Source organism: Portunus trituberculatus, chromosome 29 (genome assembly GCF_017591435.1).
Source record: "Portunus trituberculatus isolate SZX2019 chromosome 29, ASM1759143v1, whole genome shotgun sequence".
NCBI lineage: Eukaryota > Metazoa > Arthropoda > Malacostraca > Decapoda > Portunidae > Portunus > Portunus trituberculatus.
The window spans coordinates 13,514,228-13,528,628 of record NC_059283.1 but is presented as its reverse complement, the minus strand read 5'-3'; the positions used below and the strand labels follow the sequence as shown (position 1 = coordinate 13,528,628).

Genomic DNA, 14,401 nt, shown 5'->3' with positions numbered 1-14,401 from the left:
AGCGTGAGATGACAAGCTGGTGCTGGAGCCAGTTTTTGTTTTGAACTAAGAGCGGGGAAAGGTAGGGGAGTGAGTGGTGCACGTTTTGTCCATGAGAGGCAGTAGTGTATTCAAAAGCCTGTCAGCTTGTGTGATATGGCGGGGCTTTCAAACTTGGAAAAATATTACCTGGATAAAATTTCATTAAAGCGAGTTTAGTGTTCGTTATACGAGCAGATGTTAGTAAAAGGAGACATTTGTTGTGGCGAAATTTTGTTGTATGAACGTTCGTTAAGCAGGGGTTGCCTGTACCTCATTGTGGACGATTAGGACCTAAAGTGCATGGGTAGATTGGGGAAATATGTGGAGAACTTTTTTTTTTTTTTTTTTTTAAATCAATAATTTATTTATTTTTTTTCCATTTATACCTTGTGGGCTTTTTCATGGGAATTTATGGGCTAAAAGGGATACTTTTTGGATACTTTTTGGGGTACCTCCTATCTCAAAGCCCATCCGCTAGGAAACCATTGTCCCGAGTGAGGAAGCCCAACCTACACTCGGACTGTGGACAGGATTCAAACGCGTGCGCTTGGAGACCCCTCGAACCCCAAAACACGCGTGGTTCCACTGTACCACGGCGGCCTCAAATAAAAGTATGCAGAGAAACCCAACTACCATGTGACTTCATAATAAGGGAATTTTTGAATGATGGATGCACGATAGTAATTTTGTGTTCGATTATAGACATATGTGCAGCTTTATAAGTATACACGATAGCAATCGAATGTGATAGCTGAAGATGTGATCGCAGAGAGTTACATGTATTTATAGAATTTCATTACTGTGCTGTAATGTCTATTATTATGGACTTAGTAGGGTAGGGGAGCGTTAGTAGCGGCCACCAGGGTGCATCTGGTGCCTGGTTTGAATTTGTTGAGACCTAATTTTAGCCCTAAGTGAATTTTTCATCCCATCTTCAAAAATTCAGAATATTGGGAAATGCGGATCATCAGTGTTTGGATGAACAGACTTTATTGTATTACATATTGCGTTAAAGCAAGATTACGGAGATAATACTACAGACCAAAATCTTAAATCCTATTTTTTTTTTTTTTTGGCTAAGGATATAATTTGATATATTTTGATGATTTGTTAATGCTTTTCATTCATCATTACAGAAATTGTGTGCCCATTCCAAGCTGCAAAAGCATTCTTCATTAATGGGGTGCTGAAAAGACCCTTTACAGATGTCCAACTCCTGGCTGCTCTCCCTAAGATGTGTTTTGATCATGCCCTCAACCTCATCAAGTACTTGCACTTTCTTATAGCTGCTGGCGAGGTAACAATATTAATTTGTTTTGATGCCTGTTTTTATAGTACAGATTGAGAATCTTTTTTGTGGAATTCCAAGGTCCTGGGGCTATACTTATAAAACTGAAGTTTCACTCTAGTCAGGAAGAGAACTTAGATTATGAGACTTTACTGCTAAGTGACCATCTTGATAGGAAACTTAATGTCTGACCATCTTATTCTGAATGTTTGGTTGTCCTTTTCAAGGATTTCCTGGCCTGCGATGCTGCCTAACGTCGTAGTATTGGGATAATTGTTGGATTAGAGACTAAGTGATAACCCACAGATCACTTGTCCTCTCTTCCACCATTTAATTTTGAAGTAGGAAGCACCTGACTTGAGTGTGTCTTGGTACGAGTGTGGCAGTGTCACAGGCCAAGAAATCCCTAGAATGGACAATGCCCAAATGCTTAGAACAGAATGGTTAGTTCATAGGTAAGTTAGTGTCTTATAGTGGGGATGTCACTAATTACAACCACGAGTACATATTGTGCAATACTTTTTGATGACTATTACAAGACACTACTAAAAATGCGAAGAAATAATGTAGGATATCTTTCCCGTCATGAAGTCATCAGTGTTATTGGTGGTGTTTATTTAACAGCCATGCTTACTGTTCTGCTTCAGTCTTGTGGAGGCTGCTGGCTACTAGACCACTATAAGTTTTGAAATGACTTATAACTTACTGATATTTTCATACCAGGATGGTACAAGGATATCACAATATTATTATAGGTCATATTTATATGATTGATATAGGCCTGATGCTCATTGTTTATGAAATAATTTGTGTTTGTTCTGAATAAAAGTAAATTTGATGCACTTTCAGTGCAGTTGTATCAAGTCTTAAAATTGGTTGCTTAATTTTACAAAGTGAAAGCCTTTTACATTATGTAATGCACCACAGTACAGTACAGATAGCTTGCTACTTGATGACATGGTTGGAAAATAAGACTTTCAGAAAGCATTTCAGCAAAGGCAGAAGCTGTGGGACCAATATGTTGCTGCTCAAAAGACTGTTTTTAAATATGTAGTGGTCACACTTCAGTCAAGCTGGAATACTTTCTTGAACATTTATATGTAAGCCTAGTCTTGGAAGTTCTTGATACCATTGTGTGATGAATAGGCTCATATTTTTTGTTTCTTTGCTTTAAGGTGGAGTTGATCCCACAAGATAAAGGGACCCCATCACTAAGCCAGACTGCACTTTGGCTCAGTTTGCTGCTCGAGACCAACTACCACCAGCTGGTCATGAGCTCAGAGGTTGCAATACATCGTCTGCTGCTCTCATGTTTCACTCAAGTCTCAGCCATGGTAGGTCACTCTTAAAACTGATTTGTCACTTTCAACTTGACTCTGTAATCCTTTCCATCAATCTTTTCATCTCCAAATGTCATGGATTATTTACTGTCCAACATCAGAATAACTGCAGATAGTGAAGGGTCTAGAATTAGCAAGAGCATTACCTCAAGAGCATTTTACCTGGCATCAAAAGCTTATAGGAAATAAGTGGTACAGCTTGATTATAACCTGATCTTTACTTACAATATATTTTTATACAATTTCTTCCTCAGATCAAGTTCTTGGAGGGCATGTCAGATATAGAACTGTTGGTCAGAAGGATAGTGAAGGGACAGCCTCTCTCAAAGCACACCAACACTTCTGCTCCATATTCCCTGGAGCGTCTGGTTATTACTTGATTGGGGCATTAATGTTTGCAAGAAACAGCTCACCTGGTAAGTGTTGACCAGTTTCAGGTCTTTAGTAGTGGGCTGCCAACTTGTAGAGTATACATTATGCAATAAAACTATATTTTTATGTTTGACCATCAGTTGTTTGCTTGATACAAGTTTGGTGATGTGAATGGTACTCATGGTGGGTGAGAGTTGTAGTATAAGTGAATTTCATGAGGCCGAGGCACTGTAGTCTCCACCAATAATGGCATGACCAGCAGATTTGTATATGTGGCACCTCTCAATCCTCCCTCCCTCCTATTCATTCTCTAGTAGTCTGTGTGAATGAATGGGAACAAGAGAGGGATTGATGAAACATGTCCTAACCTGCTGGTCCATGTGGTTGCATGTGTGTCACACCATTATTGCTGGAGATTGTATATTGGTCTGAGGAAGATAAAATATTTGTCATTTTATGTATCTCTTGCTAACCTTTTTTTGTCTGTCTTTATGCATATAATCACTATACCTTTCATGGAAACTACCTCGCAAGTTGGTGCTTACTGACCGACTGCTAAGCCTATTCCACTTGTCCACCACTATGTAAACCAGTTCCCAGCTATAAAGCAGCGTTTCCCAACATTTTTCCGACCAAAGCACCCTCTGTTGTCATGTCTAAGCAGTCCAGCACCCGTAAGTAATATCTTGTTATTAGAAGTATAAAAGAAAGTGAAGTATGTGCATCACTCCCCAGCACCTCCTATAATTGATTTCAGCACCCCAAACCTCCCTTTCTCGTTGGATTGCCATTATGACAAGCCTCACATGCTACAAGTAAAAATAAAAAGTGCTGCGAGATTATTATTATTATTATTATAAATTATTATAATATAATTATAATATAAATATAAATAATAATATAAATATAAATAATATATATATATATATATCCCATAACGTAAAAAATATATAAATAAACAAAAAAAAAATAAACATAACGTTTTGCGGTTTTGCCTGCATGGAACTCACCTTTCCTGTCGTGGTCAGCCCACTTAGACTTGGTGCCGTAGATTGCGTACTGTGTGTCGTCCTCTGAGGTGATGGAGCCTTGGAACCACGTGCCTTCCTCGTCAAAGCATAGGGTCGCTAGCCCTGCGATTTCCACTTGTGGTCCATTCATGTTGGTGAAGCACATAGCTGAGCGATGATTGGGCGGCAGCGTGGTGGTTTATGAGCGACTTGGTGAGGATAGCTTGTTATTGTTCAAGTTCTATTTGAACTGGATTTCAATTCACCACTTTACGGTTCGTCAGAGTATTCTCGTTCACTAGTGCTATCGGCCGACACACTACGAGTGAGCCTTGTGTACTGGTCGGTGGAGCGGCGTGCGTGGCTATATTATCCACGGAGGAGGGCGGGGGCTGTGTAGGTGGCGGGATAGTGGGTGTGGGCCGCGCGTCGCAGACTGGGATTGGCCGCCTCTGAGATGACGTCAGGAGGGCTCGCGGGGCTTAGCAGGTGGCTAGACAGTGAGTCAACTCCTGGAAAAGAACAAAGTATTGTTTGATCGTGAAAACAAAAAGGGAGAAGTTAGTCCACACTACATGCCTGGCCGCCTCACATATGCCTACGCTGTACAGCATTCTAAAGGTGGCATGTTGATGACACTAGTAGTACACGAGGTTAGTTATTAACTTCGCCATGATCGGAGTTTTCTCCATTTACTTATTCACACATGTCAATTTGCGGCTGGAAATGCTAGCCGCTAAGTTATTGGCTTGATTTTGGTGCTTAGCGGGTGGTAAAACTAACCGCAAAGACGTTGGTCTTTTTTCAGCCCCTTGCGGAATTGTTTAAATTGTGGCATCACGGAAGGTTTGAACAAGTGGTGTCCAGAGGCAGATAGGAAAATGCTGGAGTTGGTGAGGGACAATTAACATGTCTGGGACCCAAAAAATTAGTTGTACAGAAAACAAAACAAAACAAAACGTGGAAGCACATTCGATGAGATCGCTACGACTCTCCGATGACTGCTTCCCTCTGTGCTGGGTGTTGTTGGAGGTGAGGATTGAATACTTGTGATGATTTAATTTGATCGCAATTATGCATAGTATTTTGTTAAGATTAACACTTTTTTTTTTTTTTTATAAGAAATGTAAGTCAACCAGCCGATACACCCCAGCCGCTGTGTGAACGTGATCTGGCCAGCAGGATTCCGTCGGTACTTCTAGCGGCTAGCATTCCCAGTCGCATATTGACACATGTGAACCCGCCTTTAGTATTATTTTATGTCAACGCTCTCTCTCTCTCTCTCTCTCTCTCTCTCTCTCTGTACGTACATTTCTTTCTTTGTGGCTACGTGAGAGTCGAAACGTTTCTTTTGAGCTGGAGATTAATAACCTTTCCTGTTGTAACGGTCCTCCTGTTATCAGTGTGTACGTGTATGGGTGAGGAGGACGAGGATGGCGGTGAAGGCCTCTTTCTAAACCCACACTAATACAGGAACTTAGCGCACGTGTTCAAATGGAATGGGTGAACTGCATCGGTGTGAAAAAGGCAAATATTTGGGATGGCTTAAGATGGTTTGGTATGGTTTGGGACTACAGTTTCAAACGATTGGCCACCTCATCTCAATTACTTTCAACACGCTGTAGAGGGAAATTGTTGGCGTTTTCAGCTGCCAGTTTGACAAGGCTCGAGTGTCGGCATTGGAAAAAAAAAGAAAGAAAGAAAATAATCACGTGACATGTTAATTGATATATTCCACACACTTATCACAAAACATACATTTTCTCTCCTCACACAAGTTTTCTTCTCCGAGTCAGAAAATAGCGTAGTTCGTCAAGGCAGTCGTGAAATATGAGTCGAGAGATTGAAGATGTAGAACGAGAGGGGAAAGAGGGAAGAGGGTCAGAGGAGGAAGAGGAGGAGAAAGATTAAGTGAAGAGAAAAGATACAACAATTAAAGACAAATAAAGGACAAGCCATATAATTAACTGACCTGTAATGTCCTGTATTAACAAAGCTGAATGAAGAAGAACCGTCACATAAAGCACCTACCGTACAGAACTATGGAAAGAGATTGAGAGAAGAGAAGAGATACAATAACTAAGGCGAAGTGAAGGACAAACCATATAGTTAACTGATCTGTAATGACGTATTAACAAAGCTGTATGAAGGGAAACTATCACAGAAAGCTCACTAAGCTAATACCGTACAGAACTGTCCTATTTGAGACACAGTACTGAAAGGCGAGGGGAGGAGGGGGTTAGTTCACCTGTATTTGTGTACCTGTGTGACTGGTTCAAGTTCAACAATCATATCCTCGTACGATCCGCAGAAGATAGGTAAATTGTTGTTATTATTAGCATTATTGTTATTGCTGTTGTGTTTTATATAATAGGGATACATGATAACCTTTAACCTGTCACGTAATTCGCTCGATTATCAACAAACTTCTCCGAGCGGTCGTGGGAGGAGTGGAGTGAAGGGAGAGGAAAAAAGAGCAGAGATGAAATTAGGGAATTGATTAGAGATGGATAGAGATTTTTAGGAAATATTGAATGGATTAGGCCGTTACAAAGTGGATTCTCTCTCTCTCTCTCTCTCTCTCTCTCTCTCTCTCTCTCTCTCTCTCTCATGTGTCGTTTTTATGATGTTGAGAAGTTACAATGTATCACGTGTGCAGATTTGACTCGTGTGTCGTCAGCCAATGCACACACACACACACACACACACACACACACACACACACACACACACACACACACACACACACACACTGACGTCAAGACAGAAACATATTACAACACCTAACTATTCTCTCATTTATTTGCCATCTGCCAGAGAGAGAGAGAGAGAGAGAGAGAGAGAGAGAGAGAGAGAGAGTAATCAGCAGAGGATACTTAAATGCACATGTTTACGATAACCACTCCTATCAACCCCAGGCGACACTAGACAAGATACCAATGTTGATAGACGAGGGAAAGGCAATGGGGGAATATTTTTGATCTCCGAGGGATGCGAGGAAGTGTCTTTCCTCACCCATCGCAGTGTCTACAGTATACTTTTACGAAGTGCAGAGATCGCTGGATTAAAATTTTTTATTTATTTATTTATAATATGTAGGCTTTTCACGGGAATTTATGGGCAGAAGGGGATACTTTTTGGGGTACCTCCTATCTCAAAGCCCACTCGTTAGGAAACCGTTGCCCAGAGTGAGGAAGCCCAACCTACGCTCGGACCATGGACAGGATCCGAACCCGTGCGCTTGGAGACCCCTCGGACCCGAAAACACGCATGGTTCCACTGTACCACAGCGGCCTCCATACATGCTATAGGGAATGTGTGTAACTACTTAGTTCATGAAATCCCTAAACATTTTGATAAGTTCATGAAACCATTGTAACCATCTGTAATTACATGAAATCTCTAAAATGCTAAGAGATTTCATGTAAATACTGTAATTCCTTGTAACATATATAGAGGCTCTGACAAAACACTTCCCACGAGAGAAATTATCGGATTTTCCTTAGTAGTGTAATAAATATCAAGTGTTTCTATGTTGCTGTTTTTGTTGATATTTTGTTGTTGTTATTATTATTATTATTAATATTATTATTATTATTATTATTATTATTATTATTATTGCTGTTGTGTTGTTGTTGTTGCAGTTGTTATTTTTGTTATTGTTGTTGGTAGTAAGAGTAGTAGATTTTACTCTTATTTGTGATGGAAGAGGAAAGTTTCTGGAATGCAGTGAGGAACGACGGAAAGGAAGCACGAAGGAAAGACATTTACTTCAAACTAATTAAACTACTAAATTAACTTTTTTTTTTATGTAAGAGGAAAAACTGGCCAAGGGCAACAAAAACTGTGATTGAAAAAAAGGGACCCACTGAGGTGCCGGTCCCCAAACAAGATGAATAGAAATGCAGTTAAAGTGAACTCTGAGGATGCACATAGGAGTCATCAAATTTTTTTTTTCATTTAAATTCTTTAGTATGTATGTGTAGTTAATGATGCATGCAGTTTTGTGTAAAGAAAGAGAGTTGTCTTGAGAGGGCTAGCTGTGACTGCTCCCTTGTGTTGTGAGCCACAAAGGCTCACAGTGAGTTGTGAGCCATTCAGTGAGGTCACAGCTGGTTTTAATAAGTTCACAGCACCCCCTGAACCAGTGCTATTAGCTCTCACTGGTATTAATTAACTGCGACTTACTTAACCTTACCTAATTACTAACATAATCACTACCATTAATTGCTAACCTAATCTAATTTCTACTAAAATAAGCACCATCAGTAACCTAACTTTACCTAGGTACTAAAATATTAACTTAATCCAGCTACCTGTATACAAACTAAACCTAAACTAATTACCACTAACGTAGCGTAACTACCACCACTATTCTAACCTAACTTATTAGAATAAGTAACACAAACACTGCAACACACTCCAGATCTTGAGCAACCACGTGGATTCATTAACTTATCGACTTGTTTTTCCGCGAGTGTGTACAACCTTGTTTGTTTACACGCTGCTTTCCTCCTTACTGCGCACTGAAACCTAACGGGGACACGTGTAACAGCGGCATGTGCTGATGTTGGCTTGTGTGGTGGACTCTGTTACATCTATAATTGTTACTCATGACCTGTGTAGCTGGCATAGTGGTGGTCATGCTCTCTCTCTCTCTCTCTCTCTCTCTCTCTCTCTCTCTCTCTCTCTCTCTCTCTCTCTCTTGACCCGTTGACGTAAGTGGGAAATGACTAATGCAGGAAGGAAGAACAAGAGAGAGAGAGAGAGAGAGAGAGAGAGAGATATTTTATTCGAAGCGAAGATAATAAACATTCATGACAATTGTAGTAGTAGTAGTAGTAATAATAGTTGTCGTCGTTGTTGTTGTTGTTGTAGTAATAGTAGTAGTAGTAGAAGTAGCAGCGCAAGCAACTAATGATAAATATTATGTGTCTCGCCGAGGTTCATAATTATCAGCTGTGTTTGCCGTGATAATAATTCCGTGTCCTAATCTGGTATTCGCCGGTGTGCTTGTGGACTCTTACTGTATCCGGGTCAAGTTCGGGTGTGGCTTTCTTTGCGCTTTACATTCCATAGACTCACGAATGATTAATAACTTTCCTCGCAATTTAGAATTCATGCAGATCAAGACACAGTAATAAACAATTAGACAATGACGTTTCTTATTCAACAGAAGTGAATGAAAACCTTAATCCCTTTAGTACTTGGACGCATTTTTACCATGAGTTTGTGTGTGCTTAGACGGTTTTATTGACATTAGGAAGGGTCTATGGAGGTCGGAAGATTAATGGCCACAGTCTTCACTATTCTGATTCCCACATAAGTTTCTGAAGCTGTATAAAATCCCCACATATCAACCAAAATGAATATGAAAACGCGTCATAGCACTGAAGGGGGGTTAAGCTGAGGAAATAGTTACCATTCACTCTTGCGTTGCACTCTGACATACATTATGAGTATACAAAGACGCAGCCTCATATCTCTTCGCCTTCCTTATCCCTCTTCCTCCTCCCTGAGCCCCGCCGTGCCCAAAAATAATGACAATAGTCCAGTAAGAGGCGGTCTGGCTGGGCCCCAAATCACGCACCACCACCATCACTATCGCCACCGGCCCACCACCACCCAACATCACCACTGCTTGCTGCGTCACCTCCTCATGCCCCGCCCCACACCACGCCACCACGTGTATCACCGCCGTTCTTTCTCCTAACCGCGCATTCGCCCACACGCCCACTGCTTCCCACTGCTTCTTACTCGTTTACGTTCACTAGTTCTTGGCAAGTTGTGGTTTTAATGAAGTGGGTGAAAAGAAATTAGAAAAAAAGGAGTTATGATGTCCCTCCTAGCTCGGTCATGTAGTGTGGTTTGGTGTTGAAAACAGCTTCAACACTGCAACCACCACCAAGACATTACCACTCCCAGCAGCAAATAAGCGATGCCGTGGGTTAAGTGTTGTGTTAATCTGTTCATGAATGTCTCGCCTGTGAGGGAACACAAAGAAAGAATGGCATTTCCTACCAACTGTGTTCTCCGCCTCACAATGAGAGTAGTAGTAGTAGTAGTAGTAGAAGGAGGAGGACGAGAACCTGTTGTTGTAGTTGTAACGATCTGACCTTTCAGTCTTCCGTTCAACAACAAAAACAATAATAATAATAATAATAATAATAATAATAATAATAATAATCTATAAAACAACAATAGTAATGATAAATGATATTGCATCAACAACAACAACAACAACAATGACGATAATTATTATGATAACAAAAACAACAATAACAACATTCTCTTACAAGATTGATTAAAAAAAGAACACCAGCCAGTAATGTACAGATGGAATGAGGGAAGAAAGAAAGAAAGGAAGAAAGAAAAAGTGAGGAAGGAAGAAATAGAAAAAAAGGAAGAGAGGGAGGAATGGAGAAAGAAAGGAAGGAAAAAAGAAAGGAAGGAAGTAAGAATGGAAGAAAAAAAAGAATGAAGGAAGAAAGAAAGCATTAGACTGCTATACTAATCACTGTTCATACCAGCGAGGGACGAAATAACATTATAGAATAAAACGTCTTTTCTTTATTTCTTTCATTCGCTTTTGCCTTAGCCATTAGACACCCGTGCCTCTCTCTCTCTCTCTCTCTCTCTCTCTCTCTCTCTCTCTCTCTCTCTCTCTCTCTCTCTCATGGTCCTCGTCTGCTTAGTATCGTGTGGAGCATCACGTTGGTGGACCTGTGACTAAACCAGCCCACCGTCTCTCTCTCTCTCTCTCTCTCTCTCTCTCTCTCTCATTTTGCTAGATGTTTCTCTCTTTAACATTTATTTTGTGATTTTTTTTTGTCTTTCTAAGCTCTCTCTCTCTCTCTCTCTCTCTCTCTCTCTCTCTCTCTGTGTGTGTGTGTGTGTAATTCACCTCGGTCGTCTGCTGGTCACCCAGCCATTACGGAGCGAGCTCAGAGGTCATAGACCGATCTTCGGGTAGGACTGAGACCACAACACTCCACACACCGGGAAAGCCAGGCCACAACCCCTCGAGTTACATCCCGTACCTATTTACTGCTAGGTGAACACACCCTACACATTAAGAGGCTTGCCCATTTACCTCGCCGCCCTGGGATTCGAACCCGGCCCTCTCGATTGTGAGTCGAGCGTGCTAATCACTACACTACGCGGTGTGTGTGTGTGTGTGTGTGTGTGTGTGTGTGTGTGTGTGTGTGTGTGCGCGCGCTCGCGTTTGTTTATTTTCCTACGTGTTCTTGAGTGGTCACTTAATCTTTTGTTTTTATCTTTTATTTATTTATTTATTTATTTATTATATATTAATTTCTTTCTCTCTCTCTCTCTCTCTCTCTCTCTCTCTCTCTCTCTCTCTCTCTCTCTCTCCTGCTTCACAGTAAGTTTTCTTATCAATTTATTATTAATATTATTATTTTCATTATTATTATTTTTATTATTATTACTATTATTATCATCATTGTTATTATTATTGTTATCATCATTGTTGTTGTCGTCGTCATCGTCACTTATTATATAGCATCATCCACCACGCTCTCCATCAGTATTACTATCACCATTACTATCACCATTCTTAATCGTCATTGTTGATTCCACCACCACCACCACCACCACCACCATCACTATCGCTGCTATCACCACTATCGTCACAGTTATCGTCATCAGTGTTACTTCTTTCTTAGATAACCTGCTTTGGTCTCAACGTGTCCCTGTTATCATGCACACACTCACGCGGCGACACGAGGACGCTGCCGCCATATCCTTGACGATAAACGAAAGAAAACGTCAATTACAGTAAACACTCACTTCAGTCTGACCATTTCCAGATTGTGTTGTAAGCCAGCTCTCGGCTCGTGAGTTCAGGACAGGGACTCAGGGAGTGTTTTGGTTCGATAAACGCCACCTGACTTGATTCTTCCTGTTTCCTGAATATGCCTACGTAATCAAGGTGATGCAAGTAGGTCTTATAATTACAAGAGGTAGGCCTAATACAGAAGCACTCCACACAAGAGCAATGTAAAAAGTCAACGCCCTACCCCCCACCTCTCTCTCTCTCTCTCTCTCTCTCTCTCTCTCTCTCTCTCTCTCTCTCTCTCTCTCTCTCTCTCTCTCTCTCTATGAAGAATGGCCTTTATCAAAACCCTGCTGAGAGAGAGAGAGAGAGAGAGAGAGAGAGAGAGAGAGAGAGAGAGAGAGAGTAGACTAGAATCGCCCCTACAGCCTTACCATTTCATGCAGTTTTTGGTGCACTCCCAAATGAAAAGTAGAGATCAGAGTTGACTGTGGAACCCTATTAGAGGTGAGGGGGTTTTGTTGTGTAGCTGGTAAACGAAAAATGGTGATAGTGGATAAGACACTCGGAAACACTTTACTCTTTCACCACGAGGATTTTCGAAGGCCACAGAAATGATAAGTCAGGTTTTCAAGAGTATTTCTACTGTTGGTATTAAATAATTCCTCAATTCTTCACTAAAATAAAGATAAACATTTATAAATATTTCCACCTTTAAAATGACAGTGTTTAAAGAGTATTTATTCCGTCAACATCAAATAAATCGGTAATTGTTCACGAGAATCATAAAACAACACCTTTAAAAACCTTCGTAGTTTCATGTAACAGGTTTGAAACTAGTACTAGTCTTAGTACTGGCGCAGGGTAAGGTGTATTGGCAACCTTGCTGGGTGTATCCTTTCAGTACCAGGACACATTTTCATATTCATTCTGGTTACTATTTACCGATTTCATACAGCTTCAGAAACATATGTTGACATTAGAATAGTGAATACTCCGGCCATTAATTTTCTGACCTCCATAGACCTTTCCTAATGCAAATCGTCTAATCATGCCCCAAAAAATCAAGGTAAAGGTGCGTCTCAGTATTGAAGGGGTTAGCTGTACTAGTATTATGGGGGCATATGTAGACTAATTTTTGTCATTCTATATATGTATCCTCAGTTCTATATTCGCGCAATCCAATGAATGATAGCGACGGTTTCCTGGACGTCTGTATTATTTTCCTATTTCTTTACATCAAGAGGAGGGAGAGAAGGGACACACTAGGAAAATTTTACATTCTTATAGGAAAGTTGAGAAAGAAACAGGGTTTGGTTACTCAGAATACCACTAATTGTTTCTTTGGATATTCTCTCTCTCTCTCTCTCTCTCTCTCTCTCTCTCTCTCTCTCTCTCTCTCTCTCTCTCTCTCTCTCTCTCTCTCGGTCACGTGCTGCATTCTTGGCTTCATCACGCGGACGGAATGTGACAGAAGAAGTGTGTGTGTGTGTGTGTGTGTGTGTGTGTGTGTGTGTGTGTGTTTCCATACCATAGAGACTGAATGATTGTATGTGCAACTGAGTCATTCCCTGTATTTACTCATGAATAAGCTCAGTGTCTCCTTCCTTCTGCCCTCCAACTCCTCCCTCCTACATTACTCAGATACTCCTATCGTGCCCCCCCTCCCCCCACATCTCTCTCTCTCTCTCTCTCTCTCTCTCTCTCTCTCTCTCTCTCTCTCTCTCTAGTTAGGTCAGTTATGAAAGAGAGAGAGAGAGAGAGAGAGAGAGAGAGAGAGAGAGAGAGAGAAATGATAGAAATTTCTCGGTGGGCCGCCCAGAGGACACATTGTTACCAAGATAGCGAAACACCACCACCACCACCACCACCACAACCGCCACCACCAACAGTCAAGTCACTGAGCCAGTTTCAGCGAAGAAACAGACACATAGGTAAGCCCGAGTTGCTTTTGTTGTCCCCCACAGCGGCAGACTCACCGCTAATCTTAGAGCGAGAAACGGGAATCCATGGCTCACAGGCCCGTACTCTGAAAACACTGCTCTTTCTCTCATCCGGATTACTTTTATTCCAAGAAGCTACACGTATCGAGTTCTTCCGGTGCTTTATTCCCACAGATGAAGCGGAACTCGTTGTTAAACGTTGCTTTAGGATTACAAAAATTTACTTGGGGAACTGAGACATCTTCCCCTTAGAGTCTCTCACGCCGAAACGTTTGAGAGAACATACCATAATGTTCAGCACTGACTATACATCCTGGTTAACCTCTTCAGTATCTTGACACGTTTTCATATTCATTCTGCTTACTATTTGGTGATTTTATACAGCTTCAGAAACTTATGTGGGGATTAAGATAGTGAAAACTCTGGCTGTTAATCTTCTGACTTCCATAGACCTCTCCTAATGTAAATAAAATATTCTAATCATACACAGAACTCGTGGTAAAATTGCGTTCCATTACTGAAGGGGTTAACATTATGAAAGGTATTTATCCAGGTTTTATGCTCACAAGTGGTTCTACAGGCACGTGCAAAGGGAAAAAAGTATATTGTATTTTTTTTATACATTCTCA

The 14,401-nt window shown here is 40.9% G+C and overlaps 1 protein-coding gene across 1 annotated transcript in view; it reads left to right on the top strand.

The window, feature by feature from the left end:
- LOC123510578 overlaps window positions 1–3,157 on the top strand; it is a 41,706-nt gene extending 38,549 nt beyond the window's left edge. Inside the window, exons 9-11 of the mRNA XM_045265855.1 lie at window positions 1,158–1,318; window positions 2,485–2,643; window positions 2,904–3,157. Coding sequence (XP_045121790.1) covers window positions 1,158–1,318; window positions 2,485–2,643; window positions 2,904–3,029 — 446 coding nt within the window. The 3' untranslated portion in view covers window positions 3,030–3,157. The remainder of the gene's footprint in view (window positions 1–1,157; window positions 1,319–2,484; window positions 2,644–2,903) is intronic.
- Window positions 3,158–14,401: the final 11,244 nt, after the last annotated feature.